Consider the following 23539-nt stretch of genomic DNA (forward strand, 5'->3'; position numbering starts at 1 on the left):
AATTCCACTCAGACTTGGGGCCCTAGTTCAATTCTATAGGTGTTCTCCTTCAACTGGAGGGCTAAAATGCATGTTTTAGAACGCACCGTCTTCCAGATAAGACGTTCGAAGCCTTCAATTGGTTTCATGTGCACAACCACTTATGTACATGTTAAAGAATGCAGTACACCTCATTTCACTGAAAAGGATCCCACTAAAATTAAGCCTTGAGATTTTCATGGGTTATCCTAGGTGACTTTTACACACACACAAAAACAATTACAGAAAAAACAAAATAATTGGAACCACAAACTACAATTTATCAACACCAACCTCAACTAAAATGAACAACCAGATCTAATATTTAACAATTTATATATTATATCTCAATAAAAACCAAATATAAGTAAATATCATTTAAAAAAATTCTCATAACTTGTTCAAAAAGAAATACAATTTGATGACTTACAACTCTGCTACTTTTGATGTTTTATACTGTCTCTTCTCAAGTCGAGCTTTCAGCATATCCACCTAAAAAAATAACCATAAATTAATAACCAGGTAAAAACACAAACAATGAAAGCAGTCAAAAACAGGAAGTGACAATCAGGAAATAACACAAGAAAAAAAAAAAACCCTTCTTTTAAAGCTACAATAAAAAATTACACACATTGTTCAACAGAGAAAAAAAGCTCATCACGCAGGGATGACACAATGTAAAGTAATCATGTGGAAAATCCATATTATAAAGGTTAGAAGTCACGTACAAATCTGTGGCTGGATAGTTGAACAATTGGACTTAAAAATAATAATACTTTCCTACATCATGGATATTATGCAGCTGTCACAAACAAAGAAATTCTTTAAAAATCTACATCAAGTCAATTTTGGATATGTTCAATCTCCTTTGTAAACATAAAACAGATCGGGCTATATTTAATCTACAAATATTAAGGTAAAATAATAATAATAATATTAATAAATAATATTAATAATAATAATAATTACAATAATAACAATTAATAATAATAATATTAATAACAATAAATAATAACAATAAAATAATAATTAAATAATAATAAAAATAATAATAACAATAATAATAATAGTAATAATAATGTGCCTCAATAAAATTGCAAAGTAAAAGTAAATGAACAAATACATATATCTTATAAGATTCCTTTAAATGCGATTACAAGAATCTTGTGTACATGAACAAACAACTAGCGAGACATCAAAAACAACAGGAATTCCGGTTCAAACTGTTCTAAACTCGGTCAACACTATTAAATTTTATGTGATATGCCAATATTTGGGTGTCATATGATATTATTATGCCCATATATGTGCACATCACACAAATCTGTCAAATAAAATTTGATAGTGTAGGCAGATCTTAAGAAAGTATGAATGCTATAAATCAACAATATTTTTAAAATAAACAAATAAAAATCAAGAAATCTTCAGAAATTAAATTAAGACCAGAGCTTTTAAAGGTTTTGGTCCCCACATTCCAGTTACGCCCTTTCACATGATTCAATGCCCATAAGGTCTCTAGATTCCCTGTATATGATCAAGTGATTTGGGGTAAAGATCCCTGTAAAACCAGGTGATTGGAGTAAATTCCTGTATTGTCCGTAAATTCTGGTAAAGTCTTCCCACACCCCTTCTTCCATCCTGCCAACTGACCATATTGATGGCCCCCAAGGCAGTCACAAACCCCAAACAGTGGGTGCCTGGCGTCCTATTACGTGGCACACAGCTGTTCTCGGCGGCCTTGCCAACATCAGTGCGACTATTATCATCATCAACTTATATTATATAATAATTATAACAACAAAAGATACAAGCCTTTTATCATGCACTAAGTATAAATATCTTTAATTTTAAGGGTTTTTTTTTTCTCTCAGTTATATATTAAAAGTTACTAAAAATCAAATTCTACATCGTCATCATTATCATCAAATTAAGAACTATTTACTGGTATTAGAAAAGTAAGGCAATTAAATGTTGAAAAAACAGACTTTCTTTGTAACATTTTGTTAACAATTAACATTTTACTTCTAGTTGTGTTACTTACTTCATAACATGAATTACAACTAGAACAACTCATGTAAGTTTGTCTCTTCCCGGATTTAAATCATTAATTCTTACCACAGCCTGGCCATAAGAACATACTAATCCCTCAAGTTCACACACACAATACTTAGCAAGGCCTACTCAGCCATCTGATAAACTACTGATCCTGTTTGCATGTGAACTCAGCCACGAGAAACATGCCTTAATTCACACTCAACAGCTGCTCTGCCCATAGTTGTAGTCTCAAAAGAATTGAAACCAAGAATCAGGCCATTGTATTAATAATCTCCATGGAAATAAGGCAGTTTTTTTTTGTCTACAGTGCACTTTTGTGGGGAATTCTGTTAAATGATACAGGATTATGTCTCCTGTTTAAGAAACATATAAACATTTTCCCATCAAGGATAAATATTGGTATGAGTAATAAGTATTATATAAATAACAATAATCATATAACAAAATAATTAAAAATAACATGTAGATGAATAACTATCAAAATAAAAAATACATGTCCTACCTTATCATGAATGTAAACACTCACATTAGATTCATACCGAAAAAAAATCAACGACTCTATTTTCTCCGTAAGAAATGATGCCTTATATTTATTCTACCAAAGTATGATACAATCTATTATCCCGTTCTGCAGTGTTGTATGGTTTTCAGGTTTAACTAAAAAGGACACACTACCTCTAATACCAAACTAAATAAGACAGCTTTTAAAATAACAGGCGTAAATACTAAAGGTAGGCATATGTGAAGAAAGTATATTAGATAAAGTTATAATGATCTCCAAAGATACAACTCAACCGTTACACTAGAATGTAGGTCAAAATTGCCCTGGTAAAAATGGCCCCGGTAAAAATGACCCCAGTAAAAATGGATCCAATGATAAAATTCTGTATTAACACTGATTTTTTAAAATCATTATATGCATTTTGTTAAAACTGAAATAATTTAGTTTTTAAAAGAAGCTAACATCAAATAAATTGTCATTTACATTTTACTTTTACAAGGAATTACACATCCATAGATTAAAAAAAAAGTCATGAAAAATTTTTTTAATTTATTTTTAATTTAAAATGTTGAAAAAATAGCAATAATTTTCAATAAATCAACATATATCATGCATTTTTTAATACTAAAATAATTTAGATGTGACCAATTTCATGGAAGCGGAATCACAATTTCAAGAAATTTTTAAACTTCAATTTGGGTATTGCTAAATCCTGCAAAAATAGATTGTTATGAACATCAAAATATTATTTTTTTAATCATTATATGCATTTTGTTAAAACTGAAATAACTTAGTTTTTAAAAGAATCTACCATCAAATAAATTGTCATTTACATTTTACTTTTTCAAGGAATTACACATCCATAGATAAAAAAAAAAGTCATGAAAATTTTTTTTTTTTTTTTTTAATTTATAAAATGTTGAAAAATAGCAATAATTTTCAATAAATCAACATATATCATGCATTTTTTAATACTAAAATAATTTAGATGTGACCAATCTATTGTATAATCGAAAACAATAATAGTAATGATGCATATGTATTTTTTAATGTTTGATTAAAAGTGGTAGCTTCTAAAGAGAGCAAAATAGTAATAAATAATGAAGATAATAAAAAATAACTAAATAATAATTTAAAAAAACAACAAATACATAGTATTACAATATGGAGTAACAAAAATAATTATGCTTTCATTAACAGAAATCATTTTCAAAATCTTCATATATTTATAATATAAACCTTGAATTTTATGCACATAACCTAACAATGGACTCTTCTTAAAACTAAAAGTAAAACATTATATATTTTATATACGCATTAACCAATAAATTAATTAATCAATCATTGAATTAATGAGGTGCCACTTTAATTGTCATTAGTGTGTTCCATCAAAAAGAAACTCATTAATCATTTTCAAAATCTTGATTATCTTTATAACATAAACCTTGAATTTTATGCATATTACCTAACAATGGATTCTTATTAAAACTAAAACACTATATGCTTTATATTCTCATTAATCAGTCAATTAATTAATCAATCGTTGAATTAATGTGGTGCCACTTTAATTGTCATTAATGTGTTCCATCAAAAAGAAACTCATTAATCATTTTCAAAATATTCATATCTTTATAATATAAACCTTGAATTTTATGCATATAACCTAACAATGGATTCTTATTAAAACTGAAAGTAAAACACCATATGTTTTATGTTCATTAATCAGTCAATTAATTAATCAATCTTTGAATTATGAGGTGCCACTTTAATTGTCATTAATGTGGTCCATCAAAAAGAAACAGAAAACAGTTTTGTGTTAAGTGGTAACTTAAACACACTTTTAATATAACTGTTCCACAAACAAACAAATACAAAATAGAATCAGTCTTCTCAAATAAGGACTTAAAAATGGACGTCCAGTGTACACATCTGGCTTGCATCTTTCGGAAGAGTAGGGGGTTACCCCTGATTCCATAGTTCATTTTAGCCCGTTTTTTGGTGTAATGATGTGACTTGCACCTCTCTATGGTTGCTGCAGTAGTTACGAACCACACCCATACAGAATTCAGCACAATGATGCTGTAAGTTATGGGTTATCCTCCAACCTACATATATGAAAATGTTTAGTTTCTTTGGTGATAGTGCTACGAGTGCATAATGCAGCACAAGTGTCTGCGAGAATGCCTAGGCATTTCACAGAAGCAAGCACCCCTGGAAGTTCAAGATAGTATCGAGGGGAAAATATCATCACAGCATCATCACCATGGACACAGCATTTCAGATATCTAAATCTGAAATCATTGTAAACACACAATAAATATAACATACACATCATATGTTTTAACAACATAATTATTTTGTTAAATAATGTATTTCACAAAATAACCAGGTGATATACTAACTCCAATTCTTATCTATATGTCCGACTTTTCTTATAATGTTTACTTATCGTGTTCATGTATATTAACCTTGACAAATAGAGCAGGAGCTCCCAGAAATATTGGTTAAGAGATCAGTTCTGAGAATTTCATCTAGCATTTTCCCCTGTATTAATGTTTTATTGTATTCTCAATTTGGAACAATGAGACATTCGAATATGGCAACCTAGAAGTACTCATTATTTTGATAATTATCATCATCACAAATTATCCTTAAATGTTACAACAGGTTCAACAATCTGTCTTTTCATTGTCTTGTTTAATCCTTCACATAAATAAACTAATTTTGCACCCATTTACCTTTCTGTCAAGGTGTTAACAACTAATATTCTTGGTAATGTTTTCTATGCAATAATTCCATGAAGAAAATATAATTTAAGGCCTGGAGGGCCTAACATGCCATTAGCTATCTTTGTAGAAATCTTTGTATTGCAATGAACTATTAAAAAATGTTTGCAGCAAGTCAGTATGACTCTCGCCTAGTTATATAGAGTAATTAGATTTTCTGTGAGGTGGTTGTACGCCCGGAAGCCGGAATTCTATGAACCTATAAGTATTAAATAATTTTTTGTGGAAATCCTTTTGACGTTATGAACAATTATGATAGCCACATCCCTAAGGCTTCAAAAGCCACATCAAACTTCCAAATAAAGGTTACGTGACGTTCAAGGTAGTAACACACCATTACATTTAGGAATGTCTCACTCAATACTTACAGTACTTATATGTGCAAGATGAGAAGTAAAGATAGTGAGAAAAAGGAGGATTATTCTGAGAAACTCTGATTGCGTCATCAAAAAATATGGATCACACCGATTCCCTTGCTTAAACAAATGCAGTGGTTATTGTTACACCAGTCTTACACCAATTCTTAATTCAGATTGGATAACTCTGATTACGTCATCAAAAAATATGGATCACTCCGATTCCCTTGCTTAAACAAATGCAGTGGCTATTGTTACACCAGTCTTACACCAATTCTTAATTCAGATTGGATGTTATTATCCTAATTCAATCCATACATACAATAAAATTCCAATTTTAAGTTTCATTGCGGCTGGTGATAACTCCTCCAGATGGGACACTAGTTCATCACAGATTACTCCCAGCAATTTTGTTGGTACCCATTGCTTGGTAGATTGAAGCAATGTAGATAATTACTTCTTAATAATTATTTTTTTCTTTTTTAATCACTCACTTCAAGTTTGATTGGTATTTTAACAATTGTGGGTGCAGAATAACATCCTATATGCCTAATTTTTAACTTTTAACCTTTTACATCTTAGCAGTCTTTTTATAGGATATTTCAATCTGATATATCATGTTTGCCTCTGTGCTGTTTTGTTATATTTATTTATTGTATGTTTATTTGGCCACAGGGTTTAGAAGATACCCACATCTTGTGTTGGGATTTTAGCCCATTGTGTCCTCTTGGCACCCCTCTAGCCATTTCTTGATTTGTGTGCTACATAGTAATAATTTAATAAATAAATAAATGTGCCTTGCTCAAGAAATGGAGTACCATTACCTCTACATTTTATTTCTGAGAAAGAGTAACCTTTGTATTTCAAGTTCAATAAGTCAAATTTAGGATAAGTAGAAATGTTATATCATACTCTAATGATCTGATAGAAAAAAAGCTAAATAATGAGCTGCTACAGTAAATTTCCAGATAATCTGATCATCATACAGATAATCCACATACTAGTAAGTATTGATGGATTATAGCAAATATTGCCAGAAATCTACATGTTGAAATTATCATTGTCACTATACAATATAAAAAAATAAACATTAAGATAATCTGCCAATGATTAAATAATCTGCTAAATATTTATTTCCTTTTTTGATTATCTATGAAACCTTATGTATTCTCGTAAATACAGTAGTTAAAAAGATATTTAGAAAAATCTGCTAAATATTCAGGTAGTCGGCTAAATATCTAGATAATCTACTAAATGCCTAGTAAATCTAGTAAATATCAAGATAATCTAATAAACATTTACATCTGGTAAAGATCCAGATAACCTACTAAACACCTAGTTTATCTAGTAAATATCGAGACAATCTACTAAACATCCAGATCTAGTGAATATCTAGGGTAAATATCCAGATAATCTACTAAACATCCAAATCTGGTAAATATTCAGATAATATTGTAAATATCCAGATAATTTACTAAACACCCAGATCTGGTAAATATCCAGATAATTTTATACCTATTTAATCTAGTAAATATCAAAATAATCTACTAAACATCCAGATCTGGTATAAATACCCAGATTATCTACTAAATATCTAGTTATAGCTAGTAAATACCCAGATAATCTACTAAACATCCAGATCTGGTAAATATGCAGACAATAATGGTAAAAAGCATAGATATTTGCTACTATGCAGATATAAGTTGCACAAAAAAATAAAAAATCAGATAATCTACTACTAATTATCCAATAGTAGTACATGATACTCAATGAATATTAGTATTTCATATACTATTGGATAATCAGCAGATTATCCAACAGTATATGAAATACTTATTACTATTGGATAATCTGCTAAGTATCCAATAGTATATGAAATACTAATATTCATTGAGTATCATGTAACACCTTGAAATTAAAAAAAAATGTGTCCTAATGGGAAAATCCAAGGATGTATATAATTTGGCCTCAAAGCTCAGTTGGTAGAATATCCAAACGGTCTTGGGTTTGAATCTGGATGGCGACAGTCTTTCTTCAAATATATAATTTCATTAAAATACTCTGATAATTTGTTTTTATATTCAGAAAACTTCAAAACTGGTAAGTATTCATAAAAATAAAATATCAAAGAAACTATAATATAACTTTACTAATCTGCTAAATATGAAGACATTCTGATAACATTCGAAGAACATTTATACATTATAAATATTAAAATTAACTCAAGAATCATAAATAATAATAATAATTTTAATGTATAAAACTCTAACAAAAATCATCTCATGCTTGAATTGAATACGAACAAAAAAATAAATTTAAATCTTACTGCCTGTTGCAACTCAATTACCTTTAACCGTCCAATAAAATTCCTTGTGAACTTGGACAATACATTGACAATGATTACCTGTATTGGCTTCCACTTTGTAAAATGGGCTAGGAATACCACCATACACATGATTTTCTTGAGCAGATGTTTTTTCCTTTACACAGAAAACTACGATTTTAATTGGATTAATTTTTAATGTTCTCCAGATTACAAAATGTGTGTGTTCCCATGCTAAACCTCAAACATCAAATTAGGAGTAAAACATTAGAATGAGTGCTTCAGGGTTAAATATTGTACTTTTTGATTATTTATGAGGCCAATCATCATGAAATCAATTACCAAGAAGTAGGGCCCAAATAATTGGTGGTCCTTGAACAATAAATTATTTCAAATTCCATAACTGGAATCCGAATAGTTTACTTTTGGTTACCTGCAGGTGCTATTGTAAATTTGTTTAGATTCTTTCTTTTTTCTTGGAAAATAAAATAAAAACTAAATAAGTATACAGTAGTCAAGCAATCTAAAACATCCCGGAACATAGATTTTATTTCCAATACATTTCCTTTTAGTGGTCCCTGAACATGAACTGTATTCCTAATGCTATAGAACTCGACTATTTATAAGTTTAGCAAACATACTTTCTAATATCATAATGCCCAACCTGAATTATAATGGATTCTCCAAAAACCATATATAGCTGTAAACATTCTCATATCTCTAGTGGCTGTTTAAATATGAATTATTTCGGAAACACATAACATATAACAACAAATTAACAAAGCAGGCTAGCTGGGTATGTAATTCTGATTCGCAGACAGTGGCGTATCTAGAAGTCTTGAAGTGGAGGTACTCATTGGGGGCGCGAAAGTGAAGTTGGGTGGGGGGAGGGGGCTTGATGATCATTTGAGGGGTGCAACAAGCTTTGTAATTTAAAATGATATTATGCCAAGGAGCGCATTGTGACTGGGTATTACAATCCTTTTCTGAGACCAAATCACCATTAAATCAGATCATAAATGATTATGCCAGATTTCACTGACCCAAAAGCAAAAAATAAGCAAAAAAAAACAAAAACTGTTCACTCCAATTGGTGATTTTCACATTTTAAATATCAGATTTAAACATTCTTTACTACATGAAAAGTATGCAAATTTATGTCTACGAATTATAATTAATGTAATGTGATTTTAAGAAAAAGTAATTCAGGTCATCTAAGGTTAATTAAAGATCAATGATCCATGTAAATTGTATTTATTTATTCTTTGTTTTCTGTGATGATTATTATTACTTCACCATTTTCCATATAGTTTTTGCTTTGTAATATATATAAAATTATGTTTATATTAATATATATTTCTATATGTAATTTTATATATAATATACATATTATTTTATTACTCTAAGTTTCCTCTTTCTGTATGTATTGTAATTTTTGTGGCCTAATAAATGTTGTAAAAAATATGTAGACTTTTAATTTCAGATATTGTTTATACTATTATAATATGCTCTATATTTATTCACATTCTTGTCATAGTATACATTCTATTTTTGCATTAATGCATTTGGATGTAATAAAATATAAATAAATATATATAATATATTTACTTTTAAATACATTTTATTTTCAGAGGTTAACAGAAGTTAAGAGGTAAAATCTTAATGATATTTTCTCCAGTCAATGCCCTACCTAATCTAACCCTTGGGAAATACCCAAGGCCTATAGGTGATCATGTCTAGTGAAGGCCATTTTTTTTAGGAAACATTCAATGGTTTAATTTGTAATAATGATGTCATTAGCCTGTATGTTTCAACATGCTACATAGGAAATGATATACTGTACTGCCTTATAAATACGGACAAGTAATATGTAACCTAATTATGTATGTGCCATTAATGTTACGAAATGAATTTTAGAAGGTTGTTTTCAAAATGGAAGCATATGGAGACATCCCTTCTAGCATATTGAGGGCGACAAACTTAAACCACTATGTTTCTCACTGGCAGGCCGTGTGCACACAAGAAATGATGGTGAGGCATCTAATTTCACCGCCAGTATTAATTTTAGTTCTGCAGACATTAGGTTGTTTGTTTCTTGTACACAGCATGATATATTTGTAATAGATGAAATACATTATTTTCTCCAAAAATTATACAGGTCTACCTCCAATTAAAGACACCTATAAATTAGAGACCACCACATAGACTGAATCGTCGGCTCGGGTCATGTGACATATAGTGGGTATTAGGGTTTGTTTACATCTATCGAGATCGCAAGACGACAGTGCATTGAATATGACTTCGCCTTGTTGTTGATGTAAGTCACATCATAGATTTTGCAAATGTTGGTTGGAATGCGAGTTATAATTTGGTAAATCACTTAAAAGTGTTTCAAAATTAAATTTTCAAACACTTATCAGTTTGGTTTGGTACGGCTCCAATGGATAGTGATAATAAAGCCTGGAAGTTTTGGTACTTTTTAGGCATAGGCCTAAGTAAAAAATATTATTCATGGCAAATGCTATCGCAGCATGAAAAGAAAACAAAAAAACCAATCTCCCCATTTGTTGCAAGAGTATCTCCGGGTCCTGGTCAAGGTACGGTACCTTCACAACGTTTATATTGCTCCAGTGGAGTCATCGCTGGCTGAGGTACTATTTAGGCCTTGGCCTAAGTCAAGAATATTATTCATGGCAAAAATGCTATCGCAGCATAAAAAAAAAAAGAATCTCCCCATTTGTTGCAAGAGTATTATTTTACAGTTATTTTAAATCCAAAATTATATCATAGGATGTCTGTAGTTACTGCCGAGGATAATGATCGTCATATGACATATTATTACGTACTGGCATTAGGATTACCAACCAGGCCTATTATCACCAGCCTGTTTCACAAGTCTGGTTGAGCAATCAGTACCGTTAAGGGTTATTTTCTTTATTGCCTACAGTACTCAACTACAGAGATATATAGTCGAGGCATAACAACTCCCTCCCCGCTCGGACCCTGGTCAAGGCTTAACACTCACACGGTGCAGCCTAGGCCTATACCTGTATGTAGCCTACTGTACACTAGCAGAATTCCAGAGCCTAAATAAAATGCATGGAGATTGCCAAAGTAATTATAAATCACTATTTAAAAAAAACATAGGCTTACTGCCTTAATTTACTTTAGGTCGCTGTCTAAAAAACATCATAGCTCTTTCAATATACTGTGTTCAATGAGCGCACTGTGGTTTACGATGTGGATGTTTACATTTAATACCCACTATATGTCACATGACCAGTAATAGCTGGAGTTGCCGATTCGGTCTATTTAAGACCATTTCTCTGTGGTTCTAAATTAACAAGTGTCTTTTATATTTATTATTCTAATTAGAGACCAAAGCTGCTTAAGACCTTAAAAACCTTGGTCCCAAAATTATGGTCTTTAATTGGAAGGGGACCTGTATATTAAAATATCATTTAAAATTAACTAAACAAAACAGAAATACTGATTTAAATATATATCTGATATTTTGGAAATTTGCAAAATGCATCTTCTCAGCAAATATGGTATAAAGACACTGAATTGATATATGAAATATTGCTGCTTAAGCCACTATTCAGATAATTATAAATGCTTCGATAAACTAAAGGATAGAAATTCCCCCAAAATATGATTTTTTTCTTACAAGCTACAACATTTCTCAATGAGAAAATAAGAAAAGTTCTCATCAACATCCAAACAGATGTTCTCTTTGAGTCACCTTCACATACAACATTTTTAACCATATTTATAAAGGGTGACCGTCTCAGTGTATCCTAGAAAGTTGGCTGATATTCAGTGGCGCCCTCCTTAATAAATACAATAACGTGATGCTTTTATTAGTGAAGTCTCTTTATGAGGCTTAGGGAAAGTTGTATTTTGTCATGAGAAAAAGTCCCGCTGTCACAGGAATTGAATCCAGGACCCTGGGATTACAAGGCAAGCATCTTCACCACCAAGCTATTCAACTCCAGTCCTAATGGAGCATTCTCTCTCACCTACCCCACATGTTCCAATAACTGTTTACACAACACTTGGCTCTAATTGACTGTAGAAGCAATTTACATACACAACCATCGACAGAGTTTGTTTAACATTGTACCTAGCCCAATACATTTCAGGAGAAAAAAAGCTCATTGTATATTTTCCCCTCATCATTGGATACACAATGAAACTCTTCAATTTCCTGTGTCATTTTCCTAGCCATGCACAGACCTTTCTGGAATGTCAATCAAACAGTTAAACTGACCAATCTGAGCATGTTATTCAATTGTGCTAAGAATATCGACGTTGTACAACCCACACTTGAAATGTTTTTGTTCGAATGGATGTCGTTTTGTGGAACCTTAGTAACAGGCTATTGAAATCGTCCATTTAGCCTCAGACCAGTATTATCACTCCCATCCTACCAGGTAGGCCAATAGCTATTTTTATTCCTGCGATGAGAGCAAAAAACTAAAAAGTTCCTTCCAAGGGACGCAAACACTCTTTTTAAGCATCAGACAAGAATCCAGATCCCTTGTAAAATACTTAATTTGTTGGCATTAATCCACCCTACTGTGCCTAAATATTAACATCCTGAATCTTTACCTATTTTCTGTCACATATAGCCTTATTTGTGGACATGCTCATTGACCATCAGCATGTGTGAATATAACAGTGGCAAAGCCACATGCGTGTCAAGATTTGGCCTTATGAGGGCGCCATATTTTTAGAAATTTCACACATGTGCTACAGCGGCATAAATGAATCTATATTATACATGCTAGCTACTAATAGCCGGGCTAATAGCCTGAAAGTGTCTATAGTTATTATTCACACGATTGTCCAAGCATACCATGATGCAACAGCCAATCTAATGTACATACTACCACCATGCCATGTGTTTGATTTCATGCAATATATGCGTGATGGTTCTATAGAAGCGCTGATTCCTTTACCCGCATTTTGTTTAGATAATATTTTTTCTTTCTAACCTGTTTCTGTATTTCCTCTTCATGTACTGTCATGTCTGTTACAGTATAACACTGCAAAATAAAACAAGAAAATTAACAATTAATTTAATTGTTTTCAATGCTGCTATTAAAAATTATATTTAGTGATAAAATAGTTTTCATTATGAAGATAGCGCAATGAATTTTTAAAATTAAGATATTCTATAATTCATTTAATTTAATTTATTTATTCAACCAATGCACATTTACAATACAACAAATTTTGGTCAGGGGCAGCTTAACTAAAGTTTTGCTATAACTCATTGAGCATCAGCTGCCCAATTAATAAATATTAACATAAAAAAAAACGCAAGATAAAATATTGAGTATAAATAAACCTATCGTAAGTTCAACATCAGAATAAATAAAAATCAGAATAAATAAAAAATAAATAAAGATCAGTTGTAAAGATAAAAAATATTTGTGATAAATTATAATATGATAAAATTAATTATTAATCCTAATATAGATACAGTTTCCCCTCCAATTCTGGGCCTCTCTAATTTGAGACCACTGTTCTGACTAACAATCAATTTTAAAAATCAAAGCTAATCCTCTAATTGGTGAATGAACACTGAGATCACCCAATATTTTGAATGTTTAAACTGTAGCTACAATTAACCAGAGCTCATTGTTTATCAAGCCGCAAAAAATCTTTATCACTACACTCACCTTTTTCGAGGACGACCTGTTCATTCGACTAACTTTCTTTATGTCCATCTCTGTAGTGTTTACACAGCCTGGTACAGGTCTATGAACGTCCCAGAACGCCCTCTCTTGGCTGTCCAGAACCTTTCGCTCCATTTTGTCCCTCTTCTTGTCAACCCTGAATTGGAAATGAAATTTGAATCATGTAATCAGAAGATGGTAATTTAGTAATGGAAATGCAACATTCAAAGCGCAAAAGCAAAAAAATACAAAATATTATATTAAAAATTTGATGTAAATAAAATTATTAAAAATTATGTAAAATATATTAAAATAGGGCATTTAATAATAATTATAAAGCAGTATTGTTAGTGCAAATATGGAATAGTTGTAACTTGCATTAACGTTCAAAAAAAAATAATAACAAATGCTAAAAAATGTTTATAAATGCTGGAAGACTACCGCAAACAGATATGGAGATATTCATGCTTTCAAAGAGATGGTATTGATGACATTACATCTATTATTATTTACCAACTAAATGTCTGTACACTTTTTAATTAATATTAGTTCATACAGCCATTATTAATATTATTAAATGGGGAGTGCTATTGTTAATCTAATTCTTAGCCATCAGGTGTTCACATCTCACGTTGGCTTGCTCCTCCCGTCCTTGGTCAACGTAGTGTACTTTGCATACATTTGTTTATTTTCACAAGGAGTGTGAATAGGTATATTTTATATTAGTAGCAATCAAATTTAATGTTTAATGGTGAATATTTTTAAGTACGAGCATTTTGCCCAGGCAGCGGAGGAGATTGTACGCTTACGATGTGTATGTGTATTAACATTTCCAAATATGTGCATTAACATTTCCAAATATCACAATTCTTATATCTGCATCCATTTAATACTACACCAAAAGAACTACATTAAAAAAATATTAATGAGCTTCGCGAATTCAATGTAGATTAGTTTTTGTAGTGCCAGATTAAAATTTGCTTCTTGTATTTTTGTTTACCATTTTCCCTTATTATTATTATTATTATTATTATTATTATTATTATTACTAGTACAGTAGTTACAATAATATAGAATATATCATTTATAATTTTTCATATTTTAATAATCAGTATTTAGATTTAAAATTTACTGCATTGCATTTTATGAAATTTTCAATTTATACTGAACAACAATGGAATATATCATTAATGAATATGTAAATAAATAAAACAATAAAAAATGAATTCATAAATAAATGAATGAAAATTACCAGAACAATTATTGTACAAGCATTTACCATAGTTATCTATTTTAGTCTATATCACTATTATATAAACAGTAAAAAATAAAAATCATCATTACATTAAAAATTATGGGGAGGGAGGTGTTAAAGCACACCTTCCCCCCCCCCCATGGCAGCAAATTAGTAACAATGAGTGAGGTACTAAAAGTGACTTTTAAGTTTTCATTGGAATATTGATTTAGTTCCGCATTCTCAATTTTCGCGCCCCGCCTCCCCCCAGGCAAAAAACCAGCCTTCGCCCCTGCTTAATCATATTTCATAAAAGTAGAGAGGATACTATGTGGTACAAACTGTTACTGCGTTCATGATGGCCATCATCTGTTTGAACTCTGACTCCTTTCAAGATCCCCTTTACCTCTGCCATTATGTTTTTAATCAAACGCATGTGTTAAATATGTGGACACTGAAGACGAGCTGCACTAATTTCAAACATCCTAACGTTTACAACTTCTTTGTTAATCGTTGTAGAACCACAGACTCAACGGCTGGTAGTTTGGTTTACCAATATGACATTACATTATTATTAATAACAATATATTAATTTTAAAAATTAAATTTACATTAACAAAAATGTTATAATTACATGATGATTTTAAAGCATTGGCTCTTTATGTTCATCAATATCCTTTCCGTACACTCATTGCATTTTGTTTTATTAGTACATAAGATCATGCATTTTTATCTCATAAAATGTTAAAATTGATTTTACATATTGCATCACAATACGAATACCACAATGAATAAATGTCATTTGAATTTGAATTTGATACATATATGCTTTTGTCACAAGAATACTATTGTAAATAGGCATATGCCAATCCAAAAAATAAAAGCATAATAATCTAAAAAATTTCGATGGCGTTTTTTTTTTTTTTTTTTTTTTGCGTCAGGAGAAATAATACAAATCGATGTTTGCCCTACCATGTTATAGTACTCAATGCTCAGAGTGTTCCCAAATGTTTGCAAAAAAATGTAAAGTACCCGCTACTACTTTGGGATCAGATTCATCACTAGCCACCAAGCGCAAGCTCGGTGGTCAAATAATGTTAAGGCACCAGGCTAGTTATCTGGAGGATTTTTTTTTTTACATTTTTTTTATATATTTTAAAATCATTTTTAATTTTTTTTATATTCTTAAAGGAAAAAAATTATTATTTATTCACTTTATTTATTTACTTCTTACCTTTTTGGTTTTTCTTTTGGCACTTGTGTGTGTGTGTGTGTGTGTGTGGTGTTGAGTGTGTTTCCTTATTCAATTTACTTATATTACATGATGTTGTTGGCATTGGTCATTGTCTTTTACTTGGCTTAATATTTTTATTTTTTTTCTTACTTAGGACACCTTGATTTACAAGCTCTTCTGAGTTTTTTGTTGGTTGTCCTTTTCATCATTGTATTTTATTTTAATGCTTTTTGTATTTTTATTGATGATGAATAGAAATCAAAGGAGGTTGTGGGTTTGATTCCCGCCCGAATCACTTGCGAAATTTTTTGATTCATAATATAAAAATATAATAAATTAAACACACAACAATAAACATTATGGCAATAAATATAAAACTAATATAAATAGGTTACATATAATATAGAAAATAAACAAATTCACTTGTAAACTTACTTTGCTTGTACTTCGGCTTGCATGAAGATAAATTCCCACTTTCTAGAAAACATTCGTTGCAATTTTGCCAGGTTTTCCTATAGAATTCAATAATTTATTTATATGAAAATTTTCTAGTGCTGACTCATCCAGTAATTTTTTATAGCATAACTATTAAACTTGCATGGAATATTTCTTCCATCATCATTGCTCGAGTCAATTGGCTAGAGAATCATAAAAGAGGTGGTTCGCTCTGACATCTTTTTGATGCATGCACTTGGTTGCTAGGTGACCAAGATTGTTTACTTACTGGTTAAAGGTCATGTGAATGAATTACTGCACTTAAGAAAATTACCTTAGATCATGACGATTATGATGATGGTGTTGATAATAATGTGATGATTATGATAATGATGTTGATGATAAAGATGAGAATCATGATAGTAATGATGATGATAATGATGATGATGATGATGATGAATATGGTAATGATGTAGATGATAATAAGGTTGACAATTATAATAAGAATTATGTTGTAACTATTCCAGCATATAAGAATGATGTTGATAATGATGCAAAATGATTAACTATTTTTGGCAATGGATACATTCGCTCTACAATTATTATTCTTATTACTATTATACTAGAGAAAGACCTAAAAACAAATACATAAAAAATATTACAATCTTAATACTACTAATTAAGAATATAAAAAATCTATCCTGTTCATTATTATCAAGATATCAGATGTAATGACTTTTTTTTTCTAATTATCCCTCATAGTATTAATCGCAGCCGAAGTCACACATCTGATTATTGAAAATGAAATTGAAATGGAGGGCAGTGTAATTAAGCAATGTAGTTCTACGTAATGGAATAACATACCGCTTCATAGTCAGCTAGCTCTAACCTGGACTTGTTTTGCATAGTTCTCTTACAAAGGTAAACCGCTGTGAAAATAAAAAATTTTTATCGAACAATATTTATTTATTTATTCATTCATGCTGGTAAAAAATGCATCTTTATGGTTAAAATCATATCAAATCAAATCAATTTTTATTTATCACAGGGGTGGGAGGGCCAAAGTGAATTTTTGATTTAACACAGAGGGCCGCACCCAAACTTTGTTTCCAGTATGCTTCCAAAAACCCCCAAGAAATGCTTTTGTGCCAATTTATTCTCAGTTTTAATGTTACTTTTTACATATGATCGGTGTCGGGCCATAAAAAAACAAGGTGTTTTCTAGTGAACGTTGCTTCTTGGGCCACACTCATAGGGCTTTTAATTCATTTTCAAGGGCCGTAAAAATATCATGTCACATAAAATGTAATAGTGTAGACAAAGCTTGGTTTCCATAAAAATCACTATACGCTATCATCGACTCCTTTGGCGACGCTGATTAGTCAGTTGAATAAGGGAGTGTTCCCGATTGCGTCAGTGACGGATATGCAGTGCAACGATTGCAGTGAAAACACTGTAGCGACCGTGTAGAGATTCTATGGAAACCAAGCTTGAACGCAGGATCACTGTAGCTGGATAATCAGTAGTCACTGTGTTTGTGCTGAACAATGGAAAACTTTAATAATAATGAAAATAATCAAAAATTTATAATGCATCAATTTTCGAAAAAGATAAAAGTCTTTCACCCGATTCACAAACATACTAGGGAAACTTTAACAAGTGTTTCTTGCTACATTGTGTTTGTGTGAAGGCCCATTTATGTAAGTTTAAGGTGTGTAATAATCTTGTAAGAAAAAAAGACATTAGACCTAAAGGGCCAATCTCTTTCGTAGTAGACGTCGCAGTCCCCTCTACGTCAGCCTGATGGTGAGGCCTACAGTTTGCACCAATCAAAAGGTTAAAAAAAGTACAATTTTTCAGGGGAATAGTACTTTCTACTGCCCGCTTCTTAACCAATCAGATGCCTAGAATCTATGTATGAGGTATATAAAAGTTAACTATACCACTATATACAACCTATGTGGTATTCTTACCATAATCTGTATTTTCTGGCTCCCAACAATTTGACGGCCAGAAATACGGCGCTTGAAATCGATAAAATGTGTTGTCGTCTTTTAAAGTCAATACATGATCCGTAATTGGGAAGAAATATCCGTGTGCTGCTACTAACGAGCCAAGATGAATTGCATTCACTAAACACAAAGTAACGAGAATCGTATTATTGTATGAAGGACACTAATAACAAATAATATTACATTATTTACATATAATGTTCGTAAAGTAATGGGTTTTCCAATGCCTATCGACAAAGGATTCCACAGTTTATTTTTAATTATGGTAAGGTGTTGAGTACTAGGAAAGGATGAAAAACATGTTCATGCACCCGGGAGAAATGATTAATCCGGAACCTGAACTTAAGCATGGAACTCGCATGGGCATAACCAGTGTTTATTTTGTTGCCAGACTAATAACAATGTCATAACAACATTATATGCGAGTGAATAATAGTAGTAGTATTGTAGTAGCAGTTTCCACGCTAGCAGAGATATGACAGGAGGACAGCTAAGCCTCCCTGTGAGGAACAAATTTTTAAACCGTTTAATATTAGAGAAATGCTTTATAGTCCAGAACCTAAACTCAAGCATGAACACACATAGGCATTGCCAGTGTTTAATTATTTGTTTCCAGACTTAATAACAATTTCATAGGAACATATGTGAGTAAAGTAGTATTGTAGTAGTAGCAGCACTAGCAGAGGTAGGTCAGGAGGACTTAGCCAAGACCCTCTGTCAAGCAACAGATTTTCAGACCAAAAAAAGGAAAAAACTGTTTTTCTTTAATAAAATATTGTTTAGCATATTACATGATAATACACCTCAAAACAGCTTAAAATATTTTCTAGCACCTGGCTTCACCCCCTGTTGCCCCACCAGGGCTTTATTCCTAGAACCCCGGCGATTTTTTTTCAGAAATATGAGAGCAGCTAAGCTCAGTCAGTTAAACTATTGGTAGCCACTGTGTGTGTGCTGAACCGTTGAAATCTTTTGGTCTCTGTTCAATTTCCATCACTGCTCTCTTGATTTCAACTGGAGGGCTGAAATGCAAGTTACGATAGCAAACCGTCTTTCAGATGAGACGTTTAAGCCTTTCATGGTCCTATGTGCATTTTTTTATGGCCCATGTGTACATTAAAGAAAGCAGAATATTCTTAAAAAAAGAGTAGATCATTTTTTCCCGGTGTACTTCCCTCACCTACAGAAGGATCCTACTGGAGGTAAGTCTTCTTTAGAATTTTTCTCAGGGATGTTTACACAAAAGAAATCCATCTATCCATTGTCAAACTCCAGATGGACATTTTTAAGTCCCCCACCCCCTATCTGAAAATCATAGCGCCACCACTGAGTATTACACAATAGTAATATAGCCAGAATATGAATAGTAGTTATTTTTTTAAAGATTCTATTGTGACTGCATGTTAGGTCCCAAGAGAGTCCACCCAGCTACAACATCATGAATTAATAACCAGTATTATCACTGTGTATTACTATGTACCAAAAAAAATGTAAATGCATCTTCTATGACTGTGCTTTCTGCGCTTACAACACTACTGTGTGTGCTTACAGCACTAATGCGCGTGTTTCACTAATGTGTGTACTAAACCTGGTACTATAAGCTTGTCTGATGAATCACATTGACAAAGGTTAGTAATTCAACACATTAGTAGTCTAAAATTATTTCACGCTTGAATGCACATCATACATTATACTAATTACACATATTATGCTAATTTTGTACAGGCATGGAGAAACAATTTTTGTGCCTACAACCATAAAAATCATCTTCATAAAATGCATTCAGCATTAAACATTATTTTTATGCTATTGTTAACTGCTCAGTGGTTGTTTGGAAATAAATTAATGTATAGAGGGGAAATGTTTGATATTGGCAACTATTGATCATATACGTTCTAGCCCTAAATTTTTGTAACTTATAATTATATTTAATGTTATGAAACCATGATAATTATGCAAATTAATAGTAAATACACACTAGTATAATACCTTGTGATTACTTAATATTCTATGTATATTATGTAAATTATGTTATTACATATTTATGCTAATTTTATATGCTAATTGTGATATAACATATATGAATAATATGCTTTATGCATAAAATACGCTAATTATCATAGAGTCCTGTAGCACACACACACATTTTATTTATTATTCATAAATGTTCATTGTATTATGCTAATTAAATTCAAATAATAGTTCTAGAGTGAAAGAAAAATATCAATTGATGTGTGACATAACTCTTGGGTGGGGCATGGCGACACATCCATGAGCACAAACGGGTACCTGGGTAGGGTACAACTATTGTTGATGAGTGTATTTTGCTGAATATTCATAGTACAGGAATATTACACTTGGAATATAGGGGGTTGCACACTGTGTATGATTGGTGCTATTTTAATTTCAAGGAAGCAATAACAATCCCGGTATTTGTTTTGAGATGTTAGGTCAATCTCAGTGGGAACCTAGTAACACTCTTATCAATTGGGACCTAGCAACAGGCCCTAGTAAGTTCCCTTCCAAATAAGGAACCCATTCACATTAGTAGAAGCTGAAGGTACTACATACACCTATAAAAGTTATCCAACACATACCCTCTTCTTGATTTTTAAAAATAAGCCAAAAATTGTGATTTGTAATTCTGTTTATTTATTATTTATTTTATTTATGTATTAATTAGCAAATAATGCATATGGATTTAAAACTCTTAATTTTGTTAGACCCCGGGTAAGCCCATCCGTTAGTGAGGTTAAGTTATAAATTAATATAGTTTAATCCAATCTTTACACTCTATATTGAATACACTTATTTATCACGATTTTTGTGTTCATGTTAGCATAAATTATGCAATCTGATATAAGAAACATATGTTCTTATATTATGTTCAAAAGGCTATGTAATTGTAGCGAAATACTTTAAAGTAGTTACGTTGTTTAATTGAATGAATCCTTAGTTTAGTTGAATTTGAATCTCTAGTTAATTGAATTAAATTGCTAGCTGAATTGAATTCCTACTGTTTTAGTTGAATCCTTAGTTTAGTTGAAATTAATCTTTATTTGATTAATATTAAATTGAATCCCTAGCTTAGTTGAATTAAATCATTAGTTTAGTTGTTGAATAGATACAGTAGCATAGTTTTCTACTGAATATTCACATTTTACAATGCTAAAGTTGTACATTTTCTTTGCATATGATTTCTTTCAATATATAGGGCAAATAATACTTAACATTATGCTCCGTTAATTTAACATTTATAATTTATGGATTAAAACTTGGTAATTAATTTTCAAATGAAGTATTTGCAACCTTATATTTTAATAATAAACACTTTTTGTATGGCACAATGAGTGTTTAATGTGGCTTCTATTTTTAAACTGAGTACCAGGAATCGGACTAAAAATCTACGTGTATGAAATGTATAATTTTATTAATGCATTCACTACATGAATAAACTTTAGAACTGATTTCATCTTCAAATATGTATTACTTTATAATATCTCTTCAAAGATAATATCTACAAAATAATCTTAAAGTATCATAAAAAAAATTATTGATTATCTTTCAAAAAAGTAATAGTATATAGTGGCATACTAAATTTGAATTATGGATATATAAATTTTCATATCAAAGTTGTTTTTAAAGCCAAAACTGTGACCTTATGACCTTGTACCCTTGTTGTGAACTTTGTAATCGAGTGGTAAATTTGCAGGAATTCTAATCGAAATATTGTTCAGTAAAAAGAAAAACTCTTGAATATTGCATCTGCCTTAAAGTCAAAAGCTTTTAAAATCTGAACTCTTTCTGGAGGAGAACCAAAAATTATGTCACAACGAATACAAAAATTTTCTGATTTGAAAACAGGTTTTAAAATTTCACTAATCTAGTCAATAGCAGTAACAACAAATCACCAGTTATTACATTAATAACTGGTGACACCCACCCCCCTCTCTCTGTCTGGTGTAGTACTTTTAATTGCCAATTTCAATTTGTTAGTGTAGGCCTTTATGTATTTTTGTTAAGTTAATTGTTTAATTCTTTGTTTTTAATATTGATTGTTCTTTTTAAGATGTACATTGTGGATGCACCACAGGTAAAGGTAAATTTAAAGGTGTAATTTCCACATAAATACTTACTTAATAACAATAATTATGACAAAAAAATGTTATAATTATTCTATCAATATAATATATATTTATTTACAATCATATACAGATATAAATATAATCTTAATCATTCTTTGTCAAAGATATTAAGATTTTGAAAAATTAATATATAACATTAAAAAAAATCCAAATCAATAGTTTTATCATCATTCCAATTGAATTTGTTCAAAAGCATATAACATGTTTACAGGCATGTCCAGATTATCAAGTTTTCTTTGACAAAAAAACTGTTGTATGCCCATATATAGTCATGATGTGCCTATATATGGACATGATGTGATGTCATCATGACTATATTTAGGCATGTCACAAGCTTTTGTTAAGTACAACACTTGATAGTGAGGATAATACGGATTCTCTACCAAGTAAGCTATGATGCAAAGCTTGTAAACTCCCATGGTTTTTTTTTTGATTGGGAAATATTTCTCACAGTATTGCAATCACAAAGAATAAGAATAATAATAATATAGAAGAATAACATTGATATGAATTTTGATATGGAGAAATATCTCCACTAATGGTCATCATTGATGAAGGCGTTCCTTCATACCAAAGTCATTAGACCTATTAAATAACCAGAATAATATTACTATCATATGTATATAAAAACCAATATAATTTATATGGCATAAGGAATATCTATGATTAAATACAATATTTTAATATATATATACATATACATATATACATACATATATATATATATATATATATATATATCTGTCTCTTAT

The 23539-nt window shown here is 30.8% G+C and overlaps 1 protein-coding gene across 1 annotated transcript in view; it reads right to left on the minus strand.

The window, feature by feature from the left end:
• The window catches only part of LOC117116015 (regulator of G-protein signaling 7-like), a 42952-nt gene extending 23056 nt beyond the window's left edge, over nt 1-19896 (minus strand). Inside the window, exons 1-7 of the mRNA XM_033259944.1 lie at nt 19827-19896; nt 18604-18762; nt 17495-17559; nt 16631-16707; nt 13731-13884; nt 13041-13091; nt 449-510 (exon numbers count right to left, since the gene is read on the minus strand). Coding sequence (XP_033115835.1) covers nt 449-510; nt 13041-13091; nt 13731-13884; nt 16631-16707; nt 17495-17559; nt 18604-18762; nt 19827-19896 — 638 coding nt within the window. The remainder of the gene's footprint in view (nt 1-448; nt 511-13040; nt 13092-13730; nt 13885-16630; nt 16708-17494; nt 17560-18603; nt 18763-19826) is intronic.
• Nucleotides 19897-23539: the final 3643 nt, after the last annotated feature.

The sequence above is a fragment of the Anneissia japonica genome, unplaced genomic scaffold (assembly GCF_011630105.1).
Source record: "Anneissia japonica isolate Jap-2015-1 unplaced genomic scaffold, ASM1163010v1 scaffold287743_len2803612_cov181, whole genome shotgun sequence".
Classification (NCBI taxonomy): Eukaryota; Metazoa; Echinodermata; class Crinoidea; order Comatulida; family Comatulidae; genus Anneissia; species Anneissia japonica.